Source organism: Oryx dammah, unplaced genomic scaffold (genome assembly GCF_014754425.2).
Source record: "Oryx dammah isolate SB20612 unplaced genomic scaffold, SCBI_Odam_1.1 HiC_scaffold_21, whole genome shotgun sequence".
NCBI lineage: Eukaryota > Metazoa > Chordata > Mammalia > Artiodactyla > Bovidae > Oryx > Oryx dammah.
Window position 1 is genome coordinate 61,249,430 of NW_024070205.1, and position 15,579 is coordinate 61,265,008.

At 39.4% G+C, this 15,579-nt stretch overlaps 1 protein-coding gene across 1 annotated transcript in view; it reads left to right on the plus strand.

The window, feature by feature from the left end:
• USH2A (usherin) overlaps positions 1–15,579 on the plus strand; it is a 922,740-nt gene that overhangs the window by 614,389 nt on the left and 292,772 nt on the right. The window contains exon 43 of the mRNA XM_040262869.1: positions 11,620–11,783. Coding sequence (XP_040118803.1) covers positions 11,620–11,783 — 164 coding nt within the window. The remainder of the gene's footprint in view (positions 1–11,619; positions 11,784–15,579) is intronic.

The following is a 15,579-nucleotide window of genomic DNA, read 5'->3' on the forward strand; positions in this document are numbered from 1 at the left end:
ATGAGCATCCAAAAATTTTTTTTACAAAATTCTATTTACAAAGAATGACTGAACTTGACTGTTTTCAAGTTTAAATGCTTAAGCTAAATATAGTGGAAAATCTAAGTTTAAATATTAATGACAGATTCTAATTTTTTACCCTGCAAAATGAAATGTTTCAAGCCATTAAAGAGGACATAGTTTCTAGAGAATGATAGTCAAAAGAATAAGGCATTCATTCCCCTTCTTTGTAATGAGATTCAGTCAGTTCAGTTCAGTCACTCAGTCATGTCCAACTTTTTATGACCCCATGAACCACAGCACACCAGGCCTCCCAGTCCATCACCAACTCCCAGAGTCCACCTAAACTCATGTCTATTGAGTCACTGATGCCATACAACCATCTCATTCTCTGTCGTCCCCTTCTCCTCCTGCCTTCAATCTTCCCCAACATCAAGGTCTTTTCAAATGAGTCAGCTCTTCGCGTCAGGCCAAAGTACTGGAGTTTCAGCTTCAACATCAGTCCTTCCAATGAACACCCAGCACTGATTTCCTTTAGGATGGACTGGTTGGATCTCCTTGCAGTACCAGAGACTCTCAAGAGTCTTCTTCAACACCACAGTTTAAAAGCATCAATTCTTCGGGGCTCAGCTTTCTTTATAGTCCAACTCTCACATCCATACATGACCACAGAAAAACCATAGCCTTGACTAGATGGACCTTTGTTGGCAAAGTAATGTTTCTGCTTCTCAATATGCTATCTAGGTTGGTCATAACTTTTCTTCCAAGGAGTAAGCGTCTTTTAATTTCATGGCTGCAGTCACCATCTGCAGTGATTTTGGAGCCCCCAAAAATAAAGTCAGCCACTGTTTCCACTGTTTCCCCATCTATTTCCCATGAAGTGATAGGCCCAGATGCCATGATCTTAGTTTTCTGAATATTGAACTTTAAGACAACTTTTTTGCTCTCCTGTTTCACTTTCATCAAGAGACTATTTAGTTCCTCTTCACTTTCTGCCATAAGGGTGGTGTCATCTGCATTTCTGAGGTTACTGATATTTTTCCCGGCAATCTTGATTCCAGCTTGTGCTTCATCCAGCCAGTGTTTCTCATGATGTACTCTGCATAGAAGTTAAATAAGCAGGGTGACAATATACAGCCTTGACATACTCCTTTTCCTATTTGGAATTAATTTGTAATGAGATTAAATATGCACAAATAACATTTTCTGCTTTTTAATGTGGAAAGACTGGGTCAGTTCCATGACACGTGTTCCTATAGCATAAACATATTCAGTTCAGTTCAGTTCAGTTGCTCAGTCGTGTCTGACTCTTTGTGACCCCATGAATCGCAGCATGCCAGGCCTCCCTGTTCATCACCATCTCCCGGAGTTCACTCAGACTCACGTCCATCGAGTCAGTGATGCCATCCAGCCATCTCATCCTCGGTCGTCCGCTTCTCCTCCTGCCCCCAATCCCTGCCAGCATCAGAGTCTTTTCCAATGAGTCAACTCTTCTCATGAGGTGGCCAAAGTACTGGAGTTTCAGCTTTAGTATCATTCCTTCCAAAGAAATCCCAGGGCTGATTTCCTTTAGAATGGACTGGTTGGATCTGTTTGCAGTCCAAGGGACTCTCAAGAGTCTTCTCCAACACCACAGTTCAGAAGCATCAATTCTTCAGCACTCAGCCTTCTTCACAGTCCAGCTCTTACAATTCAAGTTGTAGGTATTAAGTAAAGGAGTTAGCTTCATGAATGTGGAGGGTGAATGGAAGGACCACCAATGTGAGGTAGATCCTGTTATTTTCTTCCTCAATATCACAATGGCAGTACAAGTTGGGTTTATAGATGAAATGGGCTTCTTTGGTGGCTCAGATGGTAAAGAATCTGCCTGCAATACAGGAGACCTATCTCTGGTCCTTGGGCCAGGATGATCCCTTGGAGAAGGAAATGGAAACCCACTCGCGTATTCTTACCTAGGTAATCCCATGGACAGAGGAGCCTGGTGGGCTACAGTTCATGGGGTCACAAAGAGTCAGACACAACTTTCACTTCACTTTTCACTTTATCAATGAAGGCCAGCTCTGTTACATTGGTGTAGCATCTGTTAGCAATGGACATATTTCAAAATGAGCAAATATATATCTATTTCACATATAATTTAGTAGAGTCACAGTGCTTTTTTCCTTTTTCTTCTTCATTGTTCTAAGTTTGCCTCATTCTGACCTTTTCTAAGTGTCATCATATTGAAAACTTATCTCATGGAAAAGGAACCCCTAAATCTGAAAGGAATGCTTTTTTTCATTGAAGGCTTTATTACCTAATGTTTTCTTTAAAAAAAAAAAAAAAGAAATCGAGTTACTTTGCTTGCATTTCTTTTTGATGTTAATGATCAGTAGAACAGAGACAGAAATCACAGGAAGGTTATCTTGGGTATAACATTCTGGTAGCAGAAATATAGATAGCTGTGGGAATAGGACAGCTGCAAATTTCACTCACAATCTAAAATGTATCATAACTTTCAAGTGTGATCATCATCACATTTCAATTTTCAAAAGCAAAAGACCTTCAGCATTTTTCGGGAAAAAAATCTTTCAGCAACAAATACATGAGGAAAAGGTATCCGCCATCAATGAAAAATCTAAACAACTGCAGGTTTAAGCAGTGGAAATAGTGTTGAATTTTTGTTTGTGTATTTATTTATTCCCACAAAGGATTTGAGGATGTAAGGAATAGTATCTATCAGAGGTTTTGCAAATCCTCTAGTGTGTAATGTTGTTCTAAAGCATGTGTTGGGTTGTGGCAGAAATGAAGAGTTAGTAGGAGGAGCAACTGAATAGCCTGCATTTTTTGGAAACATGATTTATATTGGTGACAATATTGACATGTGAATTCTGTTAGGACATCAATAAAGTTGACATGTTTTTAATTCTGATGAAAATCACCTGAGGCACTAAAGAATTTTATTGGTTCCCAAAACATCAGACCCTTTCAAGATCTAAGTGTTAGTCGCTCAGTCGTGCCTGACTCTTTGCAACCCCATGGACTGCAGCCCACCAGGCTCCTCTGTCCATGAGATTTTCCAGGCAAGGATACTGGAGTGGGTTGCCATTTCCTTTTGCCCTAAATGATGCTTCTTACATCATTTTCTTACCAAATTACTATTTGCCATCCATAGCCCATGTTGTCTCCTCTGTGAAGATTTCCTGTCCAGATTAGGTTAAATTAGATGCTCTATCTGATGTATATGGAAAGAAAAAGGAATAAATGAATATGTATTTTAGAGGTCCCCATTTATTTATTTTTTTTAATTAATTTATTTATTTATAATTTTTACTTTACAATTCTGTATTGGTTTTGGCATAGATTGACATGAATCCACCACAGGTGTACATGCGTTCCCAAACATGAGCCCCCCTCCCACCCCCCTCCCCACAACATCTCTCTGGGTCATCCCTGCGCGTCAGCCCCAAGCGTGTCATATCCTGCATCAGACATAGACTGGCATTTCAATTCTTACATGATATTATACATGTTTCAATGCCGTTCTCCCAAATCATCACACCCTCTCCCTCTCCCTCTGAGTCCAAAAGTCCGCTATACACATCTGTGTCTTTTTTGCTGTCCTGCATACAGGGTCATCATTGCCATCTTCCTAAATTCCATATATATGTGTTAGTATACTGTATTGGTGTTTTTCTTTCTGGCTCACTTCACTCTGTATAATCGGCTCCAGTTTCATCCATCTCATCAGAACTGATTCAAATGTATTCTTTTTAATGGCTGAGTAATACTCCATTGTGTATATGTACCACAGCTTTCTTATCCATTCATCTACTGATGGACATCTAGGTTGTTTCCATGTCCTAGCTATTATAAACAGTGCTGCAATGAACATTGGGGTACATGTGTCTCTTTCAATTCTGGTTTCCTCAGTGTGTATGCCCAACAGTGGGATTGCTGGGTCATAAGGCAGTTCTATTTGCAATTTTTTAAGGAATCTCCACACTGTTCTCCATAGTGGCTGTACTAGTTTGCATTCCCACCAACAGTGTAGGAGGGTTCCCTTCTCTCCACATCCTCTCCAGCATTTATTGCTTGCAGATTTTTGGATCGCAGACATTCTGACTGGTGTGAAGTGGTACCTCATTGTGGTTTTGATTTGCATTTCTCTAATAATGAGTGATGTTGAGCATCTTTTCATGTGTTTGTTGGCCATCCGTATGTCTTCTTTGGAGAAATGTCTATTTAGTTCTTTGGCCCATTTTTTGATTGGGTCATTTATTTTTCTGGAATTGAGCTGCAGGAGTTGCTTGTATATTTTTGAGATTAGTTGTTTGTCAGTTGCTTCATTTGCTATTATTTTCTCCCATTCGGAAGGCTGTCTTTTTACTTTGCTTATGTTTTCCTTTGTTGTGCAGAAGCTTTTAATTTTAATTAGATCCCATTTGTTTACTTTTGCTTTTATTTCCAGAATTCTGGGAGGTGGATCATAGAGGATCCTGCTGTGGTTTATGTCGGAGAGTGTTTTGCCTATGTTCTCCTCTAAGAGTTTTATAGTTTCTGGTCTTACATTTAGATCTTTAATCCATTTTGAGTTTATCTTTGTGTGAGGTGTTAGAAAGTGATCTAGTTTCATTCTTTTACAAGTGGTTGACCAGTTTTCCCAGCACCACTTGTTAAAGAGATTGTCTTTACTCCATTGTATATTCTTGCCTCCTTTGTCAAAGATAAGGTGTCCATATGTATGTGGATTTATCTCTGGGCTTTCTATTTTGTTCCATTGATCTATATGTCTGTCTTTGTGCCAATACCATACTGTCTTGATGACTGTGGCTTTGTAGTAGAGCCTGAAGTCAGGCAAATTGATTCCTCCAGTTCCATTCTTCTTTCTCAAGATTGCTTTGGCTATTCGTGGTTTTTTGTATTTCCATACAAATCTTGAAATTATTTGTTCTAGTTCTGTGAAAAATATCGCCGGTATCTTGATAGGGATTGCATTGAATTTGTAAATTGCTTTGGGTAATATACTCATTTTCACTATATTGATTCTTCCGATCCATGAGCATGGTATATTTCTCCATCTATTAGTGTCCTCTTTGATTTCTTTCATCAGTGTTTTATAGTTTTCTGTATATAGGTCTTTAGTTTCTTTAGGTAGATATATTCCTAAGTATTTTATTCTTTTTGTTGCAATGGTGAATGGAATTGTTTCCTTAATTTCTTCTTCTACTTTCTCATTATTAGTGTATAGGAATGCAAGGGATTTCTGTGTGTTGATTTTATATCCTGCAACTTTACTATATTCATTAATTAGCTCTAGTAATTTTCTGGTAGAGTCTTTAGTGTTTTCTATGTAGAGGATCATGTCATCTGCAAACAGTGAGAGTTTTACTTCTTCTTTTCCAATTTGGATTCCTTTTATTTCTTTTTCTGCTCTGATCGCTGTGGCTAAAACTTCCAGAACTATGTTGAATAGTAGTGGTGAAAGTGGGCACCCTTGTCTTGTTAGAGGTCCCCATTTAAAAACATGTCTCTATGTACACACAAACACACACACAATCCAGTAGGACAGACATTACATTCACTGTGCTTAGTATCTGGCATGTTGCTGTTGTTGTTCAGTTGCCTACTCATGTCCAACTCTTTGCAACCCCATGGATTTGACTAGGTGTGCAACGCCACACCTCCCTGTCCCTCACCATCTCCTGAAGTTTGCCGGAATTCATTTCCATTGCATCAGTGATGCCGTCCAGCCATCTCATCATCTGATGCCCTCTTCTCCTTCTGCCCTCAGTCTTTCCCAGCATCAGGGACTTTTCCAATAAGTTGGCTGTTCACATCAGATGACCAAAATACTGAGACTTCAGCTTCAGCATCAGTCCTTCCAGCAAGTTATCAGGATTGATCTTCCTTAAGATTAACTGGTTTGATCTCCTTGTTATCCAAAGGACTCTCAGGAGTCTTCTCCAGCACCACAGTTCAACAGCATCAGTTCTTTGGTGCTCTGCCTTCTTTACAGTCCAGCTTTTGCAACTGTCCGTGACCACCAGGAAGACTATAGTCTTGAGCATATGTTGGCAGAATAATGTCTCTGCTTTTCAACACACTGTCTAGGTTTGTCATAGCTTTCTTGCCAAGGCATGTTGTTAGTGCTAATAAATATTTTTGAATGAATGAACAAATTAATTAAGTAATAAAGTAATGGTATATCAAACACAAAAAAGCAATATAATTTGCAAGGAAAAAAAAATCTTTCTAAATTTCAGTAAGGATCATTTCTTTATTGGATAGATAGACTGTTATGTCACTAGTCAAATTATATGTGACCTGAAAGATATGAGACTGAATGCTTTTTAACTATTTAGTATTTATTAATTTATTTATAAAATTATCTACTCAATAAACAGATTAAAATCTTCATCATCTAGTTTTCTCATTCATTCATTTGAGTAATAACAGTTGAACCTTGAAATGAGTCTTGTTCCATAAATAAGATTTTAATATGTATTATCTTTTACAAGGAAGGATACCAGAGTCATGTCTATTTCACCACAAGTTCATCATTTTCTGTGTGGATGAAGGGAGGGGCTGGAGAATGATCTAAATCAATCATTTAGGGGATGTCTAGTACAACAGCCTAGTATTCCTAAGTAGACCTTCAAACAGCTTGTTTTACTGGCTACAATATAGACTGAATACAAGTTTTCATTTACTTTGCAGATTTCAAAAGCTTTTGCAATGGTACATTTTTCAAAACATACCCAAAAACCATAATTAGTATTTAGAGAAGATATTGATTAATATACATAAGTTTTGCGTGAGTATATGATGTCAACTGAAGGAGCATTTTTCTTTTAAAAGTATTTTATCATTAACTAAATGGAATATCCCATTTGATATCAACACTTAAGTCTATCTTTAAAAAATCAATATACTAGAGAAAATGAACAAAATACTTGAAGCAAATGAATATTTTCTTTTTTGACATGAAGTGGTGAAATATATGCTGACCCATGTAGACAGAGGTATACGTACTTATTGACAAAGATTAGGTTTCAGATGTCATGAAAACAGTATATTTTAGTTCATTTTAAAGAGTTCAAGACCTTATTTAAAATTTTAACTGAAAAATAAAAATTAAATAAAATGCAAAAGACAAATGCATGACATCCAGTGAAATGCTTACTTATTTCTCAATTCAGTAAAATAATAGTAAATAGTGGAAATAATTTAATATTAAAAATGAATAAAGTACAGGCCCACCTAATCTTCTTAACTAGCTGTGCGACATTAGGCAAAGGCTATTTACATAACATTCACATTGTGATAATAATGTTACATAGTGTTTACATTATATTATGTATTATAAGAAATCTAGGCATTTAAAAAATGAAAAATATGCATATATCCTATGCAAAGATTATGCTATTTTTTATAAGGGACTCGAGCATCTTCAAGTCCCTTACATAAATAGTCAGAACTGGACGTGGAACAATGAACTGGTTCCAAATTGAGAAAGGAGTACGTCAAGGCTGTATACTGTCTCCCTGCTTATTTAACTTATATGCAGAGTACATTATGTGAAATGCTGGGCTGGATGAAGCACAAGCTGAAATCAAGATTGCCAGGAGAAATATCAATAATCTCAGATATGCAGATGACACCACCCTTATGGCAGACGTGAAGAGGAACAAAAGAGCCTCTTGATGAAGGTGAAAGAGTGAAAAAGCTGGTTTAAAACTCAGCATTCAAAAAACTAAGATCATAGCATCCTGTCCCATCACTTCATGGCAAATAGATGGAGAAACAATGGAAACAGTGGCAGACTATTTTCTTGGGCTCTAAAATCACTGCAGATGGTGACTGCTGCCATGGAATTTAAAGGCACTTGTTCCTTGGAAGAAAAGCTATGACAAACCTAGACAGCATATTGAAAAGCAGAGACATTACTTTGCCAACAAAGGTCCGTCTAGTCAAAGCTGTGGTTTTTCCAGTGGTCATGTATGGATGTGAGATTTGGACTGTGAAGAAAGCTGAGCGCTGAAGAATTGATGCTTTTGAACTGTGGTGTTGGAGAAGACTCTTGAGAGTCCCTTGGACTGCAAGGAGATCCAATCAGTCAATCCTAAAGGAAATCAGTCCTGAATATTCATTGGAAGGACTGATGCTGAAGTTGAAGCTCCAATACTTTGGCCACCTTATGTGAAGAACTGACTCATTGGAAAAGACCCTGTTGCTGGGCAATATTGAAGGTGGGAGGAGAAGGGGATGACAGAGGATGAGATGGTTGAATGGCATCACCAACTCAATGCACATGAGTTTGAGTAAACTCTGGGAGTTATGATGGACAGGGAGGCCTAGCGTGCTGCAGCCCATGGGGTCACAAGAGTCAGACACAACTGAGTGACTGAACTGAACTGAATTTGAGCATCCTCAAATTTTGGTATCCATGGGGGTGCTGTAACCAATTCCCTGCAGATACTAAAAGGCAACTGTACTTTGAAAACAGGCATTCCAATTATATGTATCTGTGGCCTAAATTTCTTCTTTGTAGACATAAATCATATATTTCATCATACCTAAATTATGATGAAATAATTTCAAGTAACACAGGAAGAACTAAGGCCCTACAGACCTTATTTGCAATTCATCATTTTAGCACTGACTGATGTTTAAATTCCATGTTTAAAAAGAACCATGAAAATGATATCACTTTAAAGCCAACAAGATTATTAACTGTATCATAGAATAAACATGTAGAAGAACAATTTAAATATTGTAGGAAAGATTAAGCATCCAGACTCTAGCTAAGTTTCTTTTGAGCCATTTTGGGGAGTAAAGCACAATTAAAACTATTTTACCCAGGGACAGAGCTAATGACGGCAAGGTCGCTAGTTCAGTTCCCATGAGAGCCATTAGCTGTGTTTCATTTGACTGTCACAGACTTGCTCCCCTTTTAACCATGAATCACCATCCTTCACATTCATACTGGTGGTTACAAAGGACATTAGGCAAGATTATTCGGATGCATAAGCAAAAGTCTCTCCCATCTGCCATAAAAAAACTCAAGAGATCAAGCCCCAGTGATATGACATCATCTAGCTGACCATGGTGTTTTTTATTATCATCATCATCATCATCATCATGATGCTGGCAATACAGCATCATGGGCAAAAGAGCAGGCTCTGGAATCGGGCTGTCCAGGTTTGAGTCTGTACTTCCCATTTCCTAGCTCAATAACTTAGACTAGTTATTTATTTTCCTAATTTTCAAAGCAGGTATTATAATAGTATAGTGAAGAATGAATGAGTAAAACATGTAGAAAATTCCTGATACATATTATGTACTCAGTAAATACTGTTATTATCTTTCAGTTATTATTATCTTTCAGTAAATACTGTTATTATTATCTGTCATGTAGGTATTTGTTGTTATTGTTGTTTAGTTGCTAAGTCATGTCCTATACTTTTATGACCCCATGGACTGTAGCCTGCCAGGCTCCTCTATCCACGGGATTTCCCAGGCAAGAATACTGGAGTGGGTTGCCATTTCCTCCTCCAGAGGATCTACCCAACCCCAGTGATGGAACCCGAGTCTCCTGCTTGGCAGGTGGATTCTTTACCATTGAGCCACTTGTGAAGCCTATGGACTATTTAGCACTTGCTAAAAAGCATATGTATGAGTTTCCTACCACTGTTGGGTGGCTTAAAACAGCAGAAATGTATTCTCTTACAGTTTTGGAAGCTGAAAGTTTGGAATGTAAGTACTGTCGGGACTATGTTCCCTCCAAAGCCTCTAGAAAATGACCATTTCTTGCCTCTTCCAACTGCTAGTAGCCCCAGTTGCTCCTTGGCTTATGACAGCATGAAGCCAATTTCTGCCCCCATCTTCTTCTTCCTGTGAACATTTTCTCTCTGTGTGTGTCTGTAACAAAATTTCCCTCTTCTTTCTTTTATATCAGTCCTTTGGATTTAGAGCTCTCCCCAATCCAGTATAAACTCATGTTAACTTTATCTCATCTGCAAAGACCCCATTTCCAAATAAGTTCACATTTACAAGTACCAGGGGTTAGGACTTAAACATATCTTGGGGGTGGGGGCACAAACCCATAATAGCATACAAAATGGAAAAAGAGAAAAGAAGGATGTGTGGAGATGAGGTAAAGCAGAGAGAGCTAGAAGATCTGATGTTAGTATTTATTGGGGGAAATAGATAGTAAATAGCTTCAAAAATATTAGTAAGTCTTAACCTATAGCTACAATAACAGAGCAAATGTGCCTGAGGCCAAGTCCTGCAAAAATACCTTGGGGCCGTGAGTAAGAAACAAAGTCAGGCGAGCAGACTTCTTCTGTGGGTAGTGGCAAAATTCTGTGAGCATCCTGATGTAACTTTGGCTAAGTTATTTAGCACAGCCCTGCAAATGGCATCCTCTTTCTTGTCATTATTGAGGCAAATCCCCTGGGCCCTGCATTGGATGTGATGATCTATGAAACCCAAAGAAAGTGATGATCTGAGGCCAGCAGTTGCCCTACGGCCTGGATACCCCCTGGAGAGGGTCTTGTGTTGTACAATGTGTTTAAGCAAGCTCTTGGTCTAAGCCATAGTCCAGTCAAAACTTGACTGTGTCTGTAGATCGTATTTTCCTACCTGGGCAGTTCGACCCAAAAAAAAGAGAATGTTTGATAAGTCTTCTGCCTGAAAGAGCCAAAAAGGATGAGGAACTGGTGGCGTCAGCCCATCATTGATTTAATATATGATTTGGGAAGTCTGAATCTGGTGGCTCAGATGGTTAAGAGTCTGCCTGCAATGCAAGAGGTCTGGGTTCAATCCCTGGGTTGGGAAGATCCCCTGGAGAAGGGCATGGCAACTCCCTCCAGTATTCTTGCCTGGAGAATTCCATGGACAGAGGTACCTGGTAGACTTGTCCATAGGGTCGCACAGAGTTGGACATGACTGAAGCGACTTAGTGTGACTTAGGACATCATATCACATCACCATGTCTAGTTTTCTTCTCCTGAAAATCAGTGTTCAGCTTCCACTGTACTGACTCAAGTAAGTATGTTCTCCCAATGGCAAAATGCAGTTCACCATAGCAAAACCTCAGTGGGAGTATGTTGTATACTTTGGTCACAGTTTTACAATTTAACTTAGGAGTTTATCTCTCTGCCAGTGAGATTATGGGACAGGACTACAGATACAGGCAGAAAATGGTGATGAGAGAATCTGATATTTGAAATGGATGCGTTTCCCAAAAGAAGAGCATAAAACTCTCTGGATCAAATTTAGATAGAAAGCTGGCAGGATGCCAGATGTGTAATTGCATCTTGAACTGAGCTGTAATCCTCACCACTTATGAAAACAATAAGGATGAGAAAAACAATAAACCACATTTGTTTTTGTTTTGAACAACGGTATTTGCTTAGCATTTCTTATATAATATTCCATTAACACTTTAAGAATCGAGAGTTAGAATAATGATGCTGTTTTTGGGCAGGGAGGCAAAAGGAAAGGTATTTGGAGCCAGGGACAAAATAGTTCATTCTACAGGGGGAAGTCTGTATATTTTGAGGAAAAAGAAAATGTGTGTTGTTTTCTGGAAAGAGAAATTTATATATGTATTTTTTAAAACCAACTTTTTAGGTTTACGACATATGCATATAAGGTCTTCGTACATAACAGTGTGGGTTTTACACCAAGTCAAGAAGTGACAGTGAAAACATTAGCTGGGCTACCAGAGAGAGGAGCCAATATCACTGCGGTTGTTCTTAACCACACGGCCATAGACGTGAGATGGGTGAAACCAAGTAAGTCACTTCGCGCTTCTTTATTTCCCCTTTCTATATTTGTATCAAAATGAATTTTAAAAGAACATATTTTTAAAATGACAGTAATGAAAAGCCAAGTTCCCTGTGCTTTCTTTTTCAGAGGAAGTTCTTTCTCTTCCTTTCCATTCTTGGACCTTCTCTTCCTTCTTCTGTTCCTTTTGGATTGGGAATGTAGTTTCTGTCACACCAGTCAATTTTGATTAAAGTGTCCATGTATTAATTTTTTTATTAGCAATTATCACTGTTCTTACTTTTATTGTGGAGAAGGCACCCCACTCCAATACTCTTGTCTGGAAAAATCCCACGGACAGAGGAGCCTGGTAGGCTGCAGTCCATGGGGTCGCTAAGAGTCGGATACGACTGAGACTTCACTTTCACTTTTCACTTTCATGCATTGGAGAAGGCAGTGGCAACCCACTCCAGTGTTCTTGCATGGAGAATCCCAAGGACGAGGGAGCCTGGTGGGCTGCCATCTATGGGGTCACACAGAGTCAGACACGACTGAAGTGACTCAGCAGCAACAGCAGTTATTTTTATTGGAGTATAGTTGATTTATGACATTGTTTCAGGTGTACAGTAAAGTGATCCAGTTGCTGTGGTTGTTCAGTCACCCACTTGTGTCCGACTCTTTGCGACCCCATGGACTGCAGCACACTATGCCTCCCTGTCCCTCACCACCTCTCAAAGTTTGCCAAAGTTCATGTCCCTTGTATCGGTTATGCCATCCAGCCATCTCATCCTCTGATGCCCTCTTTCCGGTTTGCCCTCAATCTTTCCCAGCATCAGGGACTTTTCCAATGAGTTAACTGTTGACATCAGATGACCAAAATACTGGAGCTTCAGCTTCAGCAACAGTCTTTCCAATGAGTTTTCAGGGTTGATTTCCCTTAAGATTGACTGGTTTGAGCTCCTTACTGTCCAAGGGACTTTCATGAGTCTCCTCCAGCACCACAGTTCGAAGGCATCAATTCTTTGGCACTCTGCCTTCTTTACGGTGTAGCTCTCACAACCGTATGTGGCCACTGGGAAAACCATAGTCTTGACTATATGGACCTCTGTGGGGAGAGTAATGTCTCTGCTTTTCCAACACTGTCTAGGTTTGTCATAGCTTTCCTGCCATCAAGCAATTGTCTTCTGATTTCATGGCTGCAGTCACCATCCACAGTGATTTTGGAGCCCAAGAAGAGGAAATCTGTCACTACTTCCACCTTTTCCCCTTCTGTTTTCCATGCAGTAATGGGGCTGGATGCCATGATCTTAGGTTTTTTTAATATTTAGTTTTAAGCCAGCTCTTTCACTCTCTTTCTTCACCCTCATCAAGAGGCTCTTTAGTTCCTCCTCACTTTCAGCCATTTGAGTGGCATCATCTTCATATCTAAAGTTGTTGATGTTTCCCCCGCCTATCTTAATTCCAGCTCGTAACCCCTCCAGCTGGCATTTCTCAGCATATAGGTTAAACAAGCAGAGTGACAGCAGACAGCCCTGTCACACTCCTTTCTTAATCTTGAACCAATCAGTTGGTCCATACAGGGTTCTAACTGTTGCTTCTTGACCTGCATAAAGGTTTCTCAGGCGATAGGTAAGATGGTCTGGTATTCCTATCTCTTTAAGAGCTTTCCACAGTTTGTTATGATCTACACAGTCAAAGACTTTAATATAGTCGTTGAAACAGAGATAGGTGTTTTTCTGGAATTGCCTGGCTTTCTCTATGTTCCAGCGAATGTTGGCAATTTGATCTCTGCTTCCTCTTCCTTATCAAAACCCAGCTTGGACATCTGGAAGTTCTTGGTTCACATAATGCTAAACCCTAGCATGCAAGATATTAGCATGACCTTACTAGCATGGGAGATGAGTGCAATTGTCCGGTGGTTAGCACATTCTTTAGTGCTACCCTTCTTGGGAATTGGGATGAGGATTGACCTTTTCCAGTCCTGTGGCCACTGCTGGGTCTTCCAGATTTGCTGACACAGTGAATGCAAAACTTTGATGGCATCATCCTTTAGGGTTTTGGATAGTTCTACTGGAATCCCATCACATCCACTAGCTTTAATTAACAGCAGTGCTTCCTAAGGCACACTTGACTTCACTCTCCAGAACATCTAGCTCTGGGTGACTGACCACACCATCATAGTAATCCTGTTCATTAAGATCTTTTTTGTAGAGTTCTCCTGTGTATTCTTTCCATCTCTTCTTGATCTCTTCAGTATCTACTAGGTTTCTACTGTTTCTGTCCATCTTTGGGTGAAACGTTACCTTGATATTTCCAATTTTCCTGAAGAGTTTCCTAGTCTTTCCCCTTCTGTTGTTTTCTTCTAGTTTTATGCACTGTTTGTTGAAGAAGGCCTTCTTGTCTCTCTGTGCAGTTTTTTTGGAACTCTGTGTTTAGTTGGATATGTCTTGCCCTTTCTCCCTTGTTTTTCACTTCTCTTCTTTCTTTAGCCAATTGTAAAGCCTCCTCAGGTAACCACTTTGCCTTCTTACTTTTCGTTTTCTTTCGGGTGGTTTTGTTCGCTGCTTCCTGTACAGTGCTATGGACCTCCGTCCATAGTTCTTCAGGCACACTGTTTATTAGATCTAATTCCTTGTATCTACTTGTTACCTCCACTGCATATACATATGGAATTTGATTTAACTCATATCTAGTGATTTCTCCTGCTTTCTTTAGTTTAAGCCTGATTTTTTTTTTTTTTATAAGAAGCTGATAATCTGAGCCATAGTCAACTCCAGGTCTTTTTGTTGACTGTATATAGCTTATTCATCTTCAGCTACAAAGAATATAATCAGTTTGATTTCGGTATTAACCATTTGGTGATGTCCACGTGTAAAGTCATCTCTTGTGTTGTTGGAAAAGGGTATTTGCTATGACTAGTGCATTCTCTTGGCAGAATTCAGTTAACTTTCTCCCTGCTTCCTTTTGTTCTCCAAGACCAAACTTGCCTGTTACTCCAGTTATCTTTTGACTTCCTTCTGATACATTCCAATCCCCAGTGATGACTGGAACATCTTTTTTTATTTTTGGTGTTAGTTCTAGGAGGTCTTCTAAGTCTTCATAGAACTGATCAACTTCAGTTTCTTTGGCATCCAGGGTAGGGGCATAGACTTGAATTACTGTGATGTAGAATGGCTTGCCTTGGAAACAAACCGAGATCATTCTGTCATTTTTGAGATTGCACTCAATTACTGCATTTTGGACTCTTTTGTTGACTATGAGGGCTACTCCATTTCTTCTATGGATTCTTGCCCACAGTAGTAGATATAATCCTTATCTAGATTAAACTTGCCCACTCCTGTCCATTTTAGTTCACTGATTCCTAAGATGTCAGTGTTTATCCTTACCCTCTCCTGCTTGACCACATCCAATTTACCTTGATTCATGGACTTAACATTCCAGGTTCCTGGGCAGTACTGTTCTTTGCAGCATCAGATTTCACTTTCATCACCAGACACATCCACAACTGAGCATCGTTTCTGCTCTGGCCTAGCTGCTTCATTCTTTCTGGGGCTATTAGTAGTTCCCCTCCACGCTTCCCCAGTAGCATATTGGACATCTTCAGACCTGTGGACTCATCTTTTGATGTCGTATCTTTTTTCCCTTTTACATAGTTCATGAGGTTCTCACAGCAAGTATACTGGGGTGGTTTACCATGCCCTCCTCCAGTGCAGCAGATCATATTTTGTCAAAAGTCTCTGCTCTGACCCATAAGTCTTGGGTGGCTCTACATGGCATGACTCATAGCTTCACTAGGTTATGCAAGCCCCTTCACCAAGACAGGGC